Here is an 18600-nt window from a genome sequence, read left to right as displayed (position 1 = left end):
CATCACCAAAAATGATTATTGAAAATAGTACAAAGGGGGACTATTTGGGTCGGCAGGCGGTCGAATCCCTGAGGGGGAGGTGTCCGCCCCCTCCCTAAATCCGCCCCTGAATATGTGTAAGCTCTATTTTTTCATTTAGATTTTTTTTATCACAACATGCAGAAAAAACGACAACAATTTGAGAAATTATTTTTGTATTTTTTAAGACTGGTCGGATCATTCTGTGCTACTTGCACAGTAACCGGCTATCCTTGTTTTACTTGCAATCGTTTCTTTTAATTTTCACTTTTTCTTATTTTTGAGTTTTCTTATCAAATTTGCGTGGTCGGAACGTTCTGTGCTGTTTGCACGGCAACTGGCTATCATCGTTATTATTATGAAATCAAATCATTTACCTGGTCTTTTCTGATGTTGGTGCCAAAGAAGCGTACTCTCTCAATAGCCGCGCCTGATTGGTCAATTTTTTTGACAGCTCGTTGGTCACCTGCTTCAACGCTGCTTCATTTTTTGAGTTCAACTTGTCCAAAGCTAGTTTTGCAAGTTTCTTTTCTTTAAAAGGTTTCCCTGAAAACATCCACGCGCTTTAATGGTTTTGAAGAGTATTAACATTTTTTTGGGTTCCTACGGACGAAATCCTGCCAACAGAGAGTTTACATTTTTTTCAAAAATGGAAGATAAACGTTACCAATTGGAAAAAATTTAAAGCTCGTGTATAACCTTTGTTTGTTTTGTTTGGCTGCTTTGCTCCAAATACAGAAATCCCGTAGTCTCCAATTAGTGATTCCGGAACCGATGATTCAAACAGACTGCTAATCACACTCGGATGCACTGAAAAACCACTGACCATAATCGATGTCAACAGGTTAGATTTTCCATAACATGTATATAAATTGGTAAACTTCAAGGGTGGATCTAAGACGTTGCGAAGCCACGTTTCAAAACTTTCAAATGACATCGACATCCGTTCAAATTGACCCTATTCGAGCTCTGTGAATGACTCTATTTTGCCAATAATTTGCGCCCTGCAACAAAATTTACCTGAATAATGTACCAAAAATTCACATTTAAAAATAAAATTTAGGAGTAAAGATTTTTTTGCAACTAAAAGCAAACCAATCGATGCGTCATCAACTTCGTCCTCGTCTTTTCTGCCTCTTCTCCTGACCTCTCTTCTGATTGGGTTCAAAATTCCCGGCTGCCGTCCCCTCTCCAACCCATTTTCTAATCTGTTCATACACTCTTCGGCCAAACGAGACTGCTCTGCTAACTGATCACAAGCCTGCTTGAGAGTTGAAGATGATTTGGATGAATCATTTTTGGTAGATTGAAATAGTTGGTTACTCTGATTCAAACGATTGACGGCTAAAATAAAGCAACCAAGTTAAAATATGATTATAATCAAGTTCAGAACACTATCGCAATGAATCATTAAGTTGAAACATCGGTCCAGAAAAGAAAGTTTGAGGCTGGGAGAGGCGGGGGGAGGGGGGGGGGTTGGGATGGGGCGGGAGCGTGTGTTAGTGCGCTGAAAAAAGCGATCTGTTGGTCTAAACTTTCCATGTTATAAGACTTAAGATTTTTGCAGAAAATTCTAATAATGGTCCTTCTAGGGTGTCGGTAAAGCTAGCAAAAAATGGTGTAACCCAGTGGCGGAGCTAGGTTTTCTCGAGGGGTGGATTTTTTTCTTCAACCCCCCTCCTCCCCGCGCTCTATCTACATCCACGCCTAGGTTGACCTAAAAAGACCGACCTAACAAAAGGCTGACAACATTTTGCGAACCCCCTACCCCCTTTAAGAAAACTTAAAATATATCAAGCTACCTTTGACCACTTGGTTTCCGAGAGCGAGTAGTCCATTTCGGAAGAGAGCATCACTAGACTTGTCTGCAATCTCATTGGACACGAGGCACAATCCCGCCAGTCTCTGAGTCAGTCGAGCCAGTAATTCGTCAGAGTCTAGGGAAATTTGCTTCCTCGAGCAAACTGTTCGGAGGAAGGTAAAGTCGCGGCGACACACTTTAGCTAAATAAATTTCTAACATAAATCAATATTGATATCATATATTAATACGTGCTATATTTTAAAGTCGAAATAAATTCCAAAGTTTTTTGCTTAGTCGTGAACAATTAGTGGACACAAACTTTTACACGAACAATATCAGCACTAATTAATAGCTGATAGTTGGACACTAACATTGTCAAAGATGATTCCAGCAGTTTGACATTAGCTATAAAACAACGATTTAAACACCCGGCGATGTTATATTACCAATTTTTTCGACCAGAAACACTCTTCCCACTAAATCGTGCAAATACTTCTTCACATTCACACAATTCAATTCCCAACTCCTTCTGCAGAGAGAAAGTGATGACGTCAGTTGACCCTTATTGACCTCTGCGGACTGCGTTCCGGGTGACAGGGCATGCAACATGGCCTCGGATTCGAGGTCTAAAGCACACTGTTGCAATGCGAAAAGAGACTCGGCGATGATCTGGCTGTCTAAAACAAAATTCATTTTTTTCCAGTTTGTTATAATGCAATTAATGTTTCTTAATTCCGTTTAGGCCAAAAAAAAACGAAGCAGCAATATAAAATGATCAATTATTTATAATTTGTTTAAATTCTAGAATAACTAAAAGCAAAACTCGGCTCATATTAAAGAAAAACAGCGAATCAAGTTTTTGATAAAAACTTTAGCACTTTCTGGCGTTTTTTTCCAAACTTTCAAAAGTGTATTTTTTTCTATAAACACTGTAAACGTCAAGAATTCAAGTAGATTTGTGACCTTCAGTGTAAGGAAATGCAGCCAATGTCAAAGACGCTGCGTGGGTAATTGTTTTGTTCACTATTCTGAACTCGTTCATAGTTTTCTGTAGCTCGTCAGTACACTGTTCCTCCGACAGACCAGGTGTCTAAAAACAAAAAAAAACACTAAGAACTAAAGGCTGTTGAAATTTAAAAAGTTGTTTCATCTTTTAAGATTAAATCACCTTAGACCTTTATGGGAAACCCCTCACAACAAATTTGTCAACTAACCAACTTGTTCATGCCATTTGTTTTCTACAGACAAGAGCCAAAAAAAAATTCGAAAAAGCGGTTATTTAGTTTTGCAGCCTGTAAAGGTTGAGCGGTAATTCATTTGTAGCCTTAGCCAGAAGAGCATGGAGAAAAGTTGTTCTCTAAAAAAGCGTTTTGAAATCGATATATTTGATACTGTATGTGCTCCATCTTTCTACTTCAGAGTAATTTTAATTCGTAAAATCAGATTTATGATCTGAAAACATAAATTGAGATCTGATTTTTTCTAAACTAAGATTGACTATAATTATGATCTTACTTGGGATAAATGATTTGCCATGTCTTGCAGCTGTTTTGACGGTACAGAGAAGTTTACGAATCCATCGATTAAGTTTTCGACCGTGACTTGTTTCACCAACTCATTCAGTTGCCCCAAATTCGAAATCATCTCTTCACAGGCCAACATGAAAACCTCTCTAAAATTACAACTCACGGAGAATATCTTTTGATTACGAGCCAAAAATAGGTTCTCCTTTAGCTTTATAAATATACTTAAAACAGTCATTCTTACATAAGAAAAAGTTGAAATACCTTTCTTGCGAGGAGTTTTCAGCTAAAATGCGAGCATTTTCCACGTTTTTGACGTTTTCCAGAAGCTAAAATTATCAAGTCAGTTAATAATTAGAAAAAAAAACTTTAAAAACAATTATTTTAAAAAAAGATTATAAAAGAACAATATTTTCCTTATTGTAAAAATCGCAGTTTGAGATTGAACAAAAAAGAGAAAAGTATCTATTGCTTTTGTAATTTTTTTTTCAAAACATTCTTCTTGCGATTGAAACCAATGTCTATTTTCTACCTGTGTTGACGTTTGCATCAAGTTGGTTTTCGTTTCAACATCATATATAGTGTATGCCATCATCATAACATGTCTCAGAGCAGCTTCTACATCAATTGAAAGATTTCCAAGAAAATCGAAGCGTTTTTCAGTCTGTAACACGTCCAGCATTTGTTGCATTACGGTGAAAAAATGAGCTTCCGTTTGCATAGTTTGTTCAATATTTGGACTTTGTTGAATCAGTTCTAAAACTTTCCCCATTGCTTGTAAAGTTCGATTGACAGCAAATTCTCTGCCTTCTAGCTTTTTTGAAGTTTCATGGTTCGAACTTGGATTAAAACTATCTCTGACAGCCGTTTCGAGCATTTTAACAGTCTGTTTAAGCAGCTTCAATGCTTGTTCGAGAGTTGATTTCATCTGGAAGTCAATCATTTCTTGAACTCTGCTGGATACCAGTTGCACAAAGACCTCGTTTGCTTCTGAGAAGTTCTAAAATCAGAGAATTCGATTTAAAAGCTTGTTTTTTTTTCAAAAATTTTTCTTGTGTTTTTGTTTTTTTTCGAATATCTACACAAAAAATAAGGGTATTACTGTATTATTCAATGTATCAATGCAGAGAAAAGGACACTGATAGAACTGATTGGTTTGGTTAATACAATTGTGACCACTTTAGCCGAATTCTAACGAGGCTGAATTTTGAGCAGATATGAAAGTGGTCAATTTTTTTTGGTCTGCCATTTCTTCTGTATTTTTTTGTGATCTGCGCCCTGTTTGCGAAAAAATTTTAAATAGTTATCCAAACATTCTATATTTTTGCCCAATTTGGCTTATTTACAAGTGGACATAAAATTTTGAGCAAAACAATTTAAGACGGCGCTGAAACTTGATTGGCTAATTTTAGCTAATCAGATTGAAGCAAAATAGTTTCAAAGAACTAAAACCCAAAGATGAGTGATCTGAGCTGAAAATGCTTGATGAAAATAATTATAATTGTTGTTTATGCGATTCGTAGAGGATCTATGAGAGGCTTTGCAGCCTGTCTAAGCAACGTCACTTCTCCTATTTTCCCACAGTCCAGAGTCATTTTGTTGAGCGTAGCTCTTTTTTTGCGACTCAAGGTCGTTGTTTTGCGTCTAGAACTTTCACGTGGTACCACTATTGCAGCCGAAATTGGTCAGGCTGTGGTAGACCTGAAGCTAGAGGCCAAGTGAGAGCTATCGTTGACGTGGCAGGGGATCAATTTCACGATCTGATGATGTCACCTTGTTGTTAGTCCAAGTTTGTCACTATGTATTTCACGCGGAAGTTTTTAAAAGCAATTTAGGACAGCTTGGAAAACAATTTTAGCCAATTAAAAAAGTAGATTACTTTACTTTCTGATCTCGCAGATTGGGAAAGAACTATGGCGTAGAATCCAATTTTTCAACCTTTTTCCAGCCAATTTTGACCTCAAGAAAAACTCGTAGGGGTAAAAATTGTTTCATATTAAAACCCTGCTGGTCATTGTTTATGGATTTTTTGAAAAAAAACGAACAATTTTCTCCGTGTAAAGAGAAAAAGGCCGTAAAAATTTAGTTTTTTTTTGGCTAAAGCTGACAAAAATTTCATTAGAGGCTTACCTTCAAACTGAACAATTTCAAAATTATTCTAGCTATTAGTTACTACCCAGTTGTGCATTTTTCTACCTAATTAATTCGCCCTTTTCTGAAAAAAAAATTAAAGAATTTTCGGACAAAAAAAAAGAAAAAAATTGAATAGGTTTTTTAATTTTTCAAGTTTCTTTAGTTACCCTATTGATTTATTTTTTCAATCAGTGTTTAGACCAATTTGTGCTATCAGCAATCGGCAGTCCTTGTCTTAAACTAAATGCAGTGTCTTGCAAAAATATTTAACTCAGCCCGACTTTACCGTTAAATATTTTTTGAGATTTTTTACCCAGAAGAGTTAGAAGTGGCCAATATAGGAGCTGCTCAGCTCTCTCGAAGTTACGATTCAAATTCAAAAGTCTGAGCACTGTGAGCTGAGTACTAAAAAATGGGTTGTTGAGTTAGAGGATAAAACCAGAAATTTGAAGCTGAACACAAATAGTTGTGGCAACCTTCGCGAATCATATTTTTATAGTTTTTTGAATCATTGAATTTATATAAAATTGTCTGACAAGAGCAATTGGATCAATTGAGCAATCTCCCCCCCATTCTCGCGTGGGGGGGAGATAGCTCAATAGGTACTTGAGACATGTTTATAACCACTTGAAAATAGTTTGAATGACATGAATTCATAAAGCATATTTTCCAACGACTGTGGAAAGCCAATATTTACGATAAAAAAGCTCTAAAGCTTCATTTAGATTGAAAAAAGAATCAATAAAACAGGCATAAAAAGCGACTTTTTTCTATTTTAAAATGACAAAAAGTTTTTGCGTACAATATTAAGGTGCTGCGGAGAACCGTTTTTGCTATTCAGATACAAGGCTAGAGCACCAACCCTGGTAAATCGCTTTCTTCGATGAGGCTATGGTCGCCTAAACAAAATTTTGCAAAAAAAAAAAAAAAAAATTTTTTCATAAATTTCGATTTTTTTTTCAAAATTTTTCTCGATACTCAGTTAAGACAAACTTCCGTCGGTCAATTGATTGCGTGCTATAAACACACCATCCATCTACTAGCGTTTGCTGACGTCTTTTTGTAGAGTTTATTCATTTTTGCTGGGGGGGAGATAGCTCAATTGGTCAATACGGGGGGGAGATTGCTCAATTGATCCGAGCAATTTTCTATTCTTTGAAAATGTCTGATACCAGAGATCTTGTTACTATATTTCCAAGTTCAATTTACCTGAAGTGCAGACATGGCTTCACTCGAATTCTCCTCTGTCTCCAGGAGCACAGCTTTTTCCATGCACCACTCGGCACTGCGAAGAACCTTCTGCTCGTCCGCTCTCTCCACCGCCACGACCAACTAAAATGCAAAAAATAATTTAAATGACGGTTAAAACTATTATATGAAAAGGCTCTTCTAAAGGACGCCTCCCATATATCAAAAGCTAAGCCTGAGCTAATATTGTACGAAGTTATTAACTTCCCCTTTTTAAAATATGCGATAGATGGGTCTAAGTAGCAGGTTTATAAGTAAGATTCCAAGTGAAAAGCGCCTTAAAATCATTTTTAACTGACATTTATTTTTCAAAAAATTACAAAAGCCAACCATACATCAACTTTTAAATGTTTTTGCGAATGATTTTGGAGCATTTTTTTGAGAAATGTTTAAGTTAGGACCTCAAATTAATGCCGACTTGGGGAATTTTTAGTTTGATTGTCGTTTGCGAAGTCATTTTCTGAATATTGTAAGGAATAAATTCTGATGCTTATGAAAAACTCAAAATATATATGTGAAATATTTAGAGAAGTCAAAAATTAAAAAAAAAATTGACGGAAACTTGAAATAATTTTTATTCAGATCATTTCACACACTGTTCTAGAATGATCTAGAACAACTTTCAGTATAAATAGTCGGCTGAAGTTAAGTAGAAACATTTGAAACCGTCTTCTTAATAACGCATAAGTAAACATTCGCAACTCATAAAACAATGTAAGTATTTTAGATCCTAAGTTTATCTTATGTTTGAAATTTTGAGTAGAAATTTTTTCAATGCTTTAACTTATATATACATTTTTTTCTTTTTTATTGTTTTTTAGATGACCGGCTCCAATGTGATTGTCAGGTACTTGTACATACTGCTGGTGTTATGCTGCTTGTTTTCTATAGTCTCCGCCGCTAACATGGCTTGGGATTTTCTTCCTGACAAAACCACACCCAAGCGAAAAAATTACCGACTCTGAAAGGAATCACCATCCGGAAACAAATGGCAGTTGAAAACCATCAGTTGGCAGCTGGCAGTTTTGTTCTTGGGTTTAAATGAAAACTTGTGGTGTCTATATTGAATTATAGTTTCTTTCTGAATATGTGAACTCTAAATAGATTCAATTTATGTTCAAATGGTGATGTAATGAAAACTCTTTTATCTCGCTTCTTTTTCTAAGTCGCACATTTTGAATTTCCTTTTTTTCTAATTACATGCAAACTTTTTGAAATACATTTGCAATACTCCTCTTTGGTATCATTTTAAGACCTTCCATTTTGTCTTACTAACGGTGTAAATTTGATATTCACTGGATATTCATTTTAAAGAAGCGAACAGCCAAAAAACTCAATTTTCTGTTCGATGATTTGTTCAAAGAGTACCTAAATGGGCATTTGTGGTCTTTTTAAGGGCCAATGAACAAGTCATGGCAACATTTTTTCAACTCTATTATCAAGTTTTTTGTTTTAATTTTTTTGCGGTCTAGTTTGATTTTTTTGATGTCTATTCGAAGACTTATTTTTTGAATTTGTGGTTTTATTAAAAAAGTATATGGTAAAATATGTGAAAATTCAAAGAGCTATTAGATGATAAAAAGAATTTTACAAATATACTTCGTTGCTGATAATATTTCGAATTGCATAAGCTTTTTTCTTTCTTCGCTTAATCGAGAAAAAGTTCAAACTGTTATCAGCCTTATTGCAGACGTTAAAAGCTGATTGTTTCCTACAAAAAACTTTGGTAGATTCTCGAACCCAATATCGGTACCTTCAAAGCAGCTCAATACATTTTTCTGGGTCTTCGAACTTGAATTATTAGAAAAATACATTTGAGAACAGCAGTCATTGACATACTTACACAAGTTTACAGCGGGGATTAAACTAACGGGCGATAACGCCCCTAGAAAACTCGCCTCATTAACGAAGACATGTACCATTTGAGGTTAGGAGCAAAAAAGAGAAAATAAAACCAGGAAGCGCGAAATCATTCCACATCAAACAATTGACGGAGGGAGCTCAAAATTACGTGATCCAAAATCAATTAAGAGTATTTTGAACTCCCAAATTCAGAAGGGTCGATGTAAGAATTGTAATATCTGACGAAAATAGTGATACAAAAGGTAATTAAAATAAGATTTTTTTCAGTAAAAAATTTTCCAAACAGATAAAAGACACAACATATACAAATTATTGTAATTAGTTCTAAGTTTTATTATTAGACATTTTGCTCTGAAGTAGTTATTTTGAATTAATTAAGCATTTAGTTATTTTGAATTAAAACTTCAACCGACAATCTTAAAATTACATATTTCCAAAAGTGTCTTCGATGTGAATACGTTCGTCTTTTGAAATTTTTTGGCTATGGTGTCACAAAAAACTGCATTTCAATCATGATTTCTCAAAAGATTGCCAGAATTAGTCGGCAAAACTAATTGTATTACGGCTTCAAGAAATATGAATAGTTTTTTATAAAACTATTTCCTGAAAAGTCTGAAGAATAAAGAAAGATGGCAAGGATTTCCCCGCTTATGATATTGGCGACGGATGGAACAAGCATTTTTACTGAACGATATAAAAATGAAATAAAAAAACTGCCGAATCAAATTTGAGTAAAAAACTAGACCTCCCCGAGCTACCGAGACCTGGTTTTACTGCTTTTTTTATTGAGTTTTGTATAGACCTAGTTCTTGTGACGTTTATCTGCAGCAGCTTAGATAGCATAGATCTTTATCAATAATCTGCCGAACCAAATACTGATTTTTGAAACTGTTTGTAGAAATTTTTTTATTGGCCTAACATCAAAACAGGCAAAAAAAATCAGTTTTTTTTGTTTTTTTTTGTTACTTTATTTTAGCTGAAACTGTTCTTCTAATGAAAATCTCTTGATCGCTCTGCCTCATAAAGGTGGAAAAAATGCAAGCTGATCACGAAATTGCGCTATACGTTATTGTAATTGGGTTTTAAGAGAAATATTGCCATATTCAAGCACAATCACAATTCACACTTCGTTTTTCTTTTTGAGAACGACTCAAGGAATAGCCTTTCGCAGTCAAGTGTAGCACAAAAATAAAGTTTTTAAAACAAAAAAAATGGTAACTGAAGTCAAAAATGAAAGATTTCAGATATGGAATTTTACTAAATTTTCTTGCAATTTTTTTTGTCTTAATTGATCAATCGAAAAAAACGCCCAAGTAACAAGCTGTGTCTTCAATAATTGCTCAGAACAAATAGTTTTTTGTCAATTTCTAAAATTATCTAATTTTGATTGCCGTGTCTTCCCTGGTCTTGCTAAATTTGAACTAAAAATGTTTCTGAAATCTGGAAAAATAATTAAGAAAGATGAATTATAAGAATAATTACGGATCTATTTAACAATTACACCCTTTTCAAGAAGGGGGATTTTTTTGTAGATTAAATTGTGGAAATTCGATCGGAATCCAGCAAAAATTCGATTTTTAAACACAACGTTCTGGTGCTAATTGACAGCTTTTGTTTGTAGGATGTTGGTTTTTTAGTAGATTCCACAGTTGGGGCGGCTATAATTGGGACGGTTTGGGGGACAGAAGACTCCCCTTTGGCAATCGAACCCCTCACCCGTTAAAGAGTACCCCTTCGGTATTTTTTTTGATAATCTAAATTGGCCGACCAACACTAACCAAAAAGTGACAAACCCGTTTTTTGACATATTTTTTTACAATTCGCTCAGGAGTAGTCTGAATTCCTCTCAAATTCCGAAAGCTTGATTTCAAAATTGTAAAATTTCACTATAAATTTGTAGAAACTCAAACAAAGGTTTTTTTAAAGTGAAAATATGCCATAAGAGTTAAAAAAAACAATTAAAATAGTTATTCTATTTAACTTTTAATAATAATATTAGTTTTTTGCTCCGCAGTATTTCTCAGTTGTTTCAAGTTAAATAAATTTCAAATGAAGCGGAAACGGCATGTTAGAAATTTCAACAAACAATCGGATAATTATTTTTTTTCAGAGGTGACTTCGATGTAAAAAAACGCTTAATTTTGAAGTTTTGAGCTGGGACAGATTTTTGGCTATATTATCATAAAGAAAACAGAACTTTAATCAAAGTTTCTCATAAGAGTGCCATTAAATACTGGTCAAAAGAATTTTTACCACTTAAAGAGATAAAAAAAGTGTTTTATAAAACTAATTCCTAAGATTTGTGAAGTATGAAGTTATGAGGCAAAAATGTTTTCATGTTATGAAAGTCACGACGAATTAAGCAAGCGTTTTACCATAACAAAAAAGTACATCAAAAAACAAAAATACTTTCTTAGTTGCTTTAAAAAAATCAATTTTCAAGCTAGAAATGATGTGAAAATGCAGTAAAAACAACGTAAACACAAATTTGAGTAGAAAACGAGACTTCTTGAGCTATCGAAGCTTGGTTTTATTGTTTTCAATCAAGTTTTGTAACTAGGTTCAAATCTTGTGACAGATATCTGCAGCGGTTTAGATAGCATAAATTTTATCAATAAATTGCCGAACCAAATAATGATTTTTGAAACTGATTAAATAAAAGTTTTTATTGGCTGAACATCAAATTAAGCAAAAAACTTTCAGTTTTTGCACTTTTTTGTTATTCTACTAGCTTAAACCGTTTTTTCATGAAAATGTGGTGATCGCTGTGCCTCAAAAATTGCGCAAATTCTAAAGTTGGAAGCACATGACATTTTTAGGTACCTTAAGGTAATTACCAAACTAAAATATGCGCTATACGTTATTGTATTTGGGTTTGAAGATAATTATTGTCACTTTCACACATAGCGACTCTGCACAAAAACTCCCGAAAATGAGAAAAAACTATGTACTTCATTTTTTGCTTTGAAAACTATTCAAAGGATGGTTTTTGCAGTCACAAGCTGCACCGAAGGAAAGTTTTTTAAGAAAACAATTAGTAAATTTTAAAAGCAATTGGAGTCAAAATTGAAAAGTATCCGATACGATATTCCTCAAAAACTCTTTAAGTTTGTTTGTGTTTACTGATCGTTTGGGAAAAAAACGCCTGATTCACAAGTTGCGACCTCAAAAATTCAGACCAATTAGTTTTTTATCAATTTCTACAATTATCTGATTGTGGTTGTTGTGCCGGCCTGGTCTTGCTAAATTTTGAACAAAAAGTTTCTGATATCTGGAAAAACATTTAAGACAGCTGGGTTATAAAAATAATTACGAATCTACTTGAAAATCACTCCCTTTTCAAGAAAGTGGGATTTTTTTTAGTAGATTAAATTAGTAGAATAATCGATCAATCGGAATGCAGCAGAAATTCGACTTTTAGATACAACGTTCTAGTGCTAATTTACTGCTTGAGTTTGTAGGGTGGCAAGTTTTCAGTAGATACCACAGTTGTGGCGGATAAAGGTGGGGATCAAACGACTCCCCTTAGGGATTCGACCCCCTCACCCAACAAAGGGTCCCTCTTTGGTGTCTTTTTATGACATTTATTTCGGGCCGACTAACCATAAATTTCTGAAAGCTAACCTATTCTAATTTTGAAGGTCAGTTTTTCCAAAAGGTGTGCAAAAACGGCCTTTTTGTCCTTGTATTTTTAAAATTGCCTGCATCGCAAAAATTTTGTCAAGTTAGTGTCCTAATAGTACACTGAGAGTACAAATAGTACAAAGATATTCAATTTTTTCGAAAAACTTTTCATATCCGCCCCTGAATCACAAAAAGGGGTAATTGCTAAGCAGATCCCCAATTATAAAAACCACGGTCGCTCAATTCAAGAAAATTAGCTTTAATTCATTTAACCATAGATTAACTCAGGTGTGTTTAATTGAAGTCTTTCTTAATCGCGATTTGATATATTTTGAGCTTGCATTGATCAGCTGAGCAGTAAACAGTATATTTGTGAAACGTGCTCGGTTAACAGCAGTGTGTCGTTTAAATACACCAATTTGATACTGTGTTTAAAAAACAGCAAACATTCCCTTGGATTTTCATAAACAGCCAAATCACAACAGATATCGCACGACTGTGAGCCATATTTCCATCAAAGCAATCGATTATTTTTTACAAGAACGCATCACTTCAATAATCTATAACTACAAACTTAAAAAGTTTAAATAAGAAACGCAAATCGTGACAGCCGCACAGTCTTGTCTTCGAAACCTTTAGATCCTGCCTTCAGTTTAAATCTGATCTGAAGCTATTACCTAATCCTGCGCACCATTTTAAAAAAAATCGTATCAATTTTAATTTGCGGTTCGAAATTCGTTGATACTTCGAAATAGCAAACTTTGATTAACTTTGAGAAGTGAACAGATTGTGAACAAGAGGAACTATGAGTGGAAGGGAAGCAGGGGATGCCATGGCGCAGAACAGGTGGAAGGAGACGTGCACGAAGGAGATCATGATGAGGCTTCAGTGGAAGGAACAGTACGGGTCAGAGTTCAAACGCAGGTAAAAAATCACCTAAATGTAAACTACAATATAATATTTAAGCACTACAATTTAGAAACATAATATAAAACTGCAAAAAACAGTTATTTGCACGCAATAAAAACGATATAAACTTCACAAAAAAAAAACAAAAAAACAAACAAAAAAGATCATGGATAGCCGGGGACAGTAGGGAGCGACAGCTGCCTCACATACAACTTCAGGAACTAGTTATAATAACAGATTCATTAACGTGCAGAATAAAATTTTTGACTCCTCGAGGAAGTTATTACGGAGTAGTCTACGCTCTAAGTTTGTCTGAATAGCTAAAAACCCAAACTAGTTTTTGCGACATTTTCTAGAAGTTTTTTTTGGGAATCCGAATCAAGACTTCAAAATATGACAACATACTTGACTCCCTTTACAAGCTTCCCTTGTTGGTTCTGAACTCGGCCTAAGAACCAACCTACGCCATAGTTTTTTCCAGTTAATTACAGTGACGTGATCGTAACAAAAAGATCAAAATCTAGCCACAAAAAGTTGGCATAGACAAAATTGGAAACATTTAAAAAACGGTTAATTAAAAATGTTTAATCGGACTGAAATAGCGTTTCTATTGATATCTGGAAAACTTCATTGTCCAAAATTGTTGATCAGTAAAACGACAGGCCATTAGGACGACAAATAAGCGTTATTACATGTAAATGAGCAGTTCGATTTTAAGCGGTTTAAAGTTATCAGAAATACAATGAGGAGAATTGGGTGTAGCGTCGCCTCAAAGTCCCATCACAAACAGTTTTCGTCTTAACGACTGTCGTCTTTTTTGCCGGTCACCTTTTGAATTGTTTTACAGTTGAAAGGCAACTGTTTTTTAAAAAATTTTTTTATCACAGCTACTTTTCAGAGAGGAGGAAGAGGATAAGGCAGCAGAAGCCGCTCTTCAGGCGAAAAATGATAGCAGGAAAAAGGCACAGCTGGACGAGGAGAAAGAGAAGGACAAAACAACAAACAAGGTATAGAAGTGTTGAAACAAGAGAAGGCGATGCCTTTGTTTAAGTAGCACAGAATGTTCCGACCAGTTTAAATTAAAAATACAAAGAAAACACTAATTTTTGTTTTTTTTTCTCGATTTTTACTGTTCCGGCCACTGAAAGAGAGGAGTAGCTTTACTGTTCCTTTTTGGAGTAAAAAAATAATTTGAATGTTCCTAATATACAACGACGATCGAAAAAGCATGCGTTTTAGGCTTTCTTTTATATCTTTTCATCACACTACGTACAAAAAACGAGTCAAATGGGGAGAATAAACGTTTAGTTTTTTTAATACTGGGATAGTTTTCTGGAAGTTTGAAATAAACTTTCATGCCCCGTTTTTCCGACACTGAGCATTTTGTTTTGAGATATTTGTTTTTTTTTTAGAAATCCAAATTAACGCGAATCAGCTTCAGGCCATTTCTTTATTTTTCAGTCATCATATTTCGAGCTCAGCTTAAAAAGGCTATTATTTTCCGGCTTCCTGCCAAGCGAACGCCAAATAAGCAAGCCAATGACAATCAATTACCAGCAAGAGGATTGCTCAACTTTTTTAGAACAGAGATTTCACAAGACTCTAACAAACCTGTAACATTATTCTTAGAAACATTCGGACTTCATAGTTGAAACTAAAAAATTCTATGAATTTGAAAATACCGATTGGCTAATTAGCGTTGACTTACGTCTGGACCTGAACAAAACAACTACAATGAATACAATCTCACGGGAAAATTGGAAAAACTCGGATTGGAAAATTGGAAAAAATTGGATGATGATATAAAACAATTCATTTAGCTCAGAAATCCAATGACGATCCCCAACAGGGATAGCCGGTTATATTGCGAGTAGCACAGAATGAGCCGATCTTAGTCTTTAAAAAGCTACATATATTTTTTTTCAATTTAGTGTAATTTTTCTCTGCGTGGTGTAATAAAAGGATCTGATCTACAGCTATATTTTTGGCATTTTTGAAATTCATAGTAGTATAGGCAAACATGAAAACAACTGTTGAAGAAATAAGTTCAAAAGAAACAAATTGTTCATTTAAAAATATAAAATAAAAAAATAAATAAATTATTTTTTTATAGAATCTTATTGAACTTTCGAAGTTTTTGATTCCCAAAATGGCATTGAAAACTACAAAAACCAACTCTACTCGAGTAACAGTAAAATTAAGCATGAATGAACTGTTGTAAACGGCCTCAATTAAGCACAAATAAGTTTCTCGCTCGAATTTAGACGAAAAATGAAAAAAAGCCAAACTGGTTCTTCAGGACACGGGAGATTTTTTTTAAAAATTTTTAATGTTTTTCGAATAACGATTACGACTGAAAGATTTTTAATATGATATATTACCCAATATTTATTTGTGCAGCTAATTTTACCTAAGTAACAAAAAAGAAATAAAAAGAAAAAAATTAAAACACACCCGAATTCAAAATTCTTCCCCATTTTTCAAATGGTCGGAACAACTTAAATATAATTATTTATTTTTTGATAGTTTTTTATATACCAATATACAATAAACTAGATCAAACACGAGTAAACTGGTTGTCAGTTTTTTTTTTCATTTTTACTCAAATTGTTTTCAATTTTATTGTTCAGGTCGCGATACCTTTTTCTGAACTTTTTTAGCTAATGCATTCAATTTTTTTCAGGTGGTTACCTTTTTGTAAGCACAGTTCTTCTACAAACTTGTGAGTAGTTTCAGGATACTTGGAAATGAACCAATAAAGCCGATTGAGCGCGAAGCGCCTTCATTCGAAAGCGTTCATAGTTTAACGATACTACGTTTCATCAATTTTGCGGTTCCATAAGGCGGTAGTAAACATAACTAATCGGTGTGAGGCAAGAATTTTTATATAGTTTTTTGTCGAAATTCGTACAGAGATCACCAATTTTTCTTTTTTTTACCGCATTGACCGATTGATTCTCACAATTTCGCTGGATTTTATTCACAATTTCTTCAAACAATAGGCAAATATTTTCTTGGCCTAAATCTGAAAAATGAACGTGCTCAAATACAAGGTGCTCTCAGCTTACCATAAAACGGAGGTTTCTACAACTGAGATTATGGCAGAGTCAGCAAAAGTTATCAAAACAGTCCAATACAAAACAATATTCAAATAAGGTTTAACATCAAAAAATTACAGTGCTTTTTGTTGAGATATGTTTTATTTTCATTTTCACATTTTGAAAAAAAAACATCAATGCAAGGAAAACATTGGAACCAAATTCACCAAAAAAATTGATAGCTTAAGACTAACTTACAAATGAAATTACCCGCAAAAAACACCAAGTAGTTGTTGAAGAACGCCTTCCTTTCAAAAATGACAGAACAAGGAGAAAAACAACAGGAACTCTATTTTTAAGTGTGTTAAGAACAAATTAAGAACTACTTAGTAAATGGGGAGTTTTGTTGATTTAAGTTACAAATGGGGATTATGAAACTGGAAATGATGACAAAAACCAGTTCAAATTGAATAGTTTGTTTAGGAGAGTAATATTATACAGACAGGTAAACAATAAACCGCATGTACAAATCAAACCCACCAAGGATCAAGCAAAAAGCTATGAAGCTTATCGAGGCATGACCCTGAAAAAACCTATGACAGAAGTTGCGAGATAATATCCGACTTGATGATTCAAAAAAATAAATCTAGAAGATCTCCATTATCTTTAAGAAACAATGAAAACAATTTTTTGAAATACCCATTTAGTTGATGCTCAGTTAATTGGTTTAGGTTATCTGGTATCAGCTCGTTTGATTTCAAAAAATTATAACATTTAGGAGACACATTTTTCCATGAACGCTGCATTATTTGTGTTCTAGTTTTGATGCTTGGTAAAGTTTTTGTCAGTTACAAATAGGATAGGCTTTTGTTTCAGTTTTTCTTAACCTGAAGCACTACTGGAGGCAACTTTTCTTTGTTCTAGGGTAAATTACCAGCTGAGCCCCTTTTGGACGACTCTGAACTGCCCCTATTCGAGATGTACCCTGTCACTCCGGCTGTGACTGCCCGTCTGTATGATGGCTTCTCAAAGGAGGGCAAAGGACGAGCAAATTACCTCACTACACGCAAAGCCAAGGTAAAGGTCTTCAAAAAAAGATATGGTCAAATATTTAGGAAAATTAGATGTGCAGTAAAATGATGTCAAAAAGAATCAACTCTTCTATTCGGGCGGATGCTTTTTAGTTAGTGAAAAGATAGAGCAAAAATCTGAAATAAAATATGAAAAAAGGAGTTACATGTTCGCGTTTTGTTCTGCCAAACTTCAGTGGTCATATTGTGTTTTAACTTTCATTTTCGGTGGCAACATACTTGTCTGCTTTCATAATTATTAATGATCAGTTGCATGTTTTCTTTTGGTCATTTAGACATTTGCCGTCTAACGACTCAATACGAAATTACGAAACACTAGCTATATAATCTCTTTTGCAGGGACCCGAACGTAAGTTCCCCTACCCGGTCACCGAGGCCCAAGAAGTCGGTTGGAAGATGGAAGAGCGAGAGACATTCGGAAAGCCACAACACGGCCGAAGTCAGACCATCCGAACCTTCTACCGAGACACCGGGGTGTTCTACTCGGATGGACAGCTTCTCCCTAGAAACAGCTAGACTATGAGTTTGATAATCTCGGGATAACCTATCAACGATAACTAACACCTGAACTTGAAATTAAATTGTTTAAAAATTGATTATCATGTCTCTGAATAGATTCCTGTCAACCACGATATTGATATCCTACAGGTCTTGTTACAGCGCAGAAAAACAAAGAACGCAGAAAAATGGCGTAATTTTGAAAAGTTCTACGTTTTCCGTGGCATAGGAAAATCTGTTTCAAAAAAAATTTGTTAAGGGGGATTGCAAAATTATTTCAATTTTCTGCACAGTGGTAATTTAAAAGCCCGCTTACCATTATTTTTTTTGTTGGGCGAGCAGAGCTAGCATAAATTATTGGCCGCTGGTTTTTTAGTTGGATAGCATGGCTATTATTTTTTCCCTTTTGAGGTTAATGCAGATGAAGAGTAGTCAAATTAACAAATCAAAAAATATAGCTCCTCTTATTTCAAATTAACCATAACCAACTCTTCACAATTCCTTTTTCGGTCTTATATTGCTTTGCATAATAATTTTTTGCATCAGTTACTGACGTTTTTTTAGTTCAGATGAAGATATCAAAAATTAATGAAGTTTTATGGCTTCTCAACAAAGATAATTTTGTAGGATTTTTTTGAATCAAAATATGAAGTGAACGTTGAAATTTGTAATTTACTGCTTGAGCTCCCTTCGAGTTAGAGAACCGTAATTTATGCTAATAAACACAAATGATTACTGACCGCAAACAAAATAAAAACAAAATTCAGCAAACAATTCGTTGAGCAAAGAATAGCAATATTTCAATTAAATTATATATTTGTTTTCAGCAACGTGACATCTTTATTTCAGTTG

At 34.3% G+C, this 18600-nt stretch overlaps 2 protein-coding genes across 3 annotated transcripts in view; one reads left to right on the top strand and one right to left on the bottom strand.

The window, feature by feature from the left end:
- LOC134844430 (uncharacterized) overlaps positions 1 to 7632 on the bottom strand; it is a 37624-nt gene extending 29992 nt beyond the window's left edge. The window contains exons 1-11 of the mRNA XM_063861147.1: positions 7552 to 7632; positions 6687 to 6809; positions 3877 to 4344; positions 3609 to 3673; positions 3337 to 3493; positions 2785 to 2911; positions 2268 to 2498; positions 1821 to 2021; positions 1114 to 1362; positions 718 to 828; positions 396 to 564 (exon numbers count right to left, since the gene is read on the bottom strand). Coding sequence (XP_063717217.1) covers positions 396 to 564; positions 718 to 828; positions 1114 to 1362; positions 1821 to 2021; positions 2268 to 2498; positions 2785 to 2911; positions 3337 to 3493; positions 3609 to 3673; positions 3877 to 4344; positions 6687 to 6809; positions 7552 to 7632 — 1982 coding nt within the window. The remainder of the gene's footprint in view (positions 1 to 395; positions 565 to 717; positions 829 to 1113; positions 1363 to 1820; positions 2022 to 2267; positions 2499 to 2784; positions 2912 to 3336; positions 3494 to 3608; positions 3674 to 3876; positions 4345 to 6686; positions 6810 to 7551) is intronic.
- A 4911-nt stretch (positions 7633 to 12543) lies between these two features.
- Positions 12544 to 17846, top strand: LOC134854155 (protein SPMIP1-like). 2 transcript variants are annotated; one of them, XM_063870292.1, is made up of 5 exons: positions 12544 to 12699; positions 13001 to 13136; positions 14020 to 14128; positions 17084 to 17236; positions 17590 to 17846. In XM_063870292.1, exons 2-5 carry the CDS (start codon positions 13018 to 13020, stop codon positions 17764 to 17766), a joined length of 558 nt encoding a protein of 185 aa, XP_063726362.1. In that variant the 5' UTR covers positions 12544 to 12699; positions 13001 to 13017; the 3' UTR covers positions 17767 to 17846. The 2 variants fall into 2 exon arrangements, with proteins under 2 accessions (XP_063726362.1, XP_063726354.1); XM_063870284.1 differs by having other exon boundaries at positions 12544 to 13136.
- The last annotated feature ends 754 nt before the right edge of the window (positions 17847 to 18600 follow it).

Source organism: Symsagittifera roscoffensis, chromosome 1 (genome assembly GCF_963678635.1).
Source record: "Symsagittifera roscoffensis chromosome 1, txSymRosc1.1, whole genome shotgun sequence".
NCBI lineage: Eukaryota > Metazoa > Xenacoelomorpha > Acoela > Convolutidae > Symsagittifera > Symsagittifera roscoffensis.
This window is presented reverse-complemented; position numbering and strand designations above follow the sequence as displayed.

Excerpts from the sequence above, each read along its gene's own strand:
- LOC134854155 (XM_063870292.1), top strand. The coding sequence starts at position 13,018 with ATGAGTGGAAGGGAAGCAGGGGATGCCATGGCGCAGAACAGGTGGAAG. Across the intron at positions 14,129-17,083 it reads AGGACAAAACAACAAACAAG|GGTAAATTACCAGCTGAGCC; the intron begins GTATAGAAGTGT and ends TCTTTGTTCTAG. Across the intron at positions 17,237-17,589 it reads TCACTACACGCAAAGCCAAG|GGACCCGAACGTAAGTTCCC; the intron begins GTAAAGGTCTTC and ends TCTCTTTTGCAG.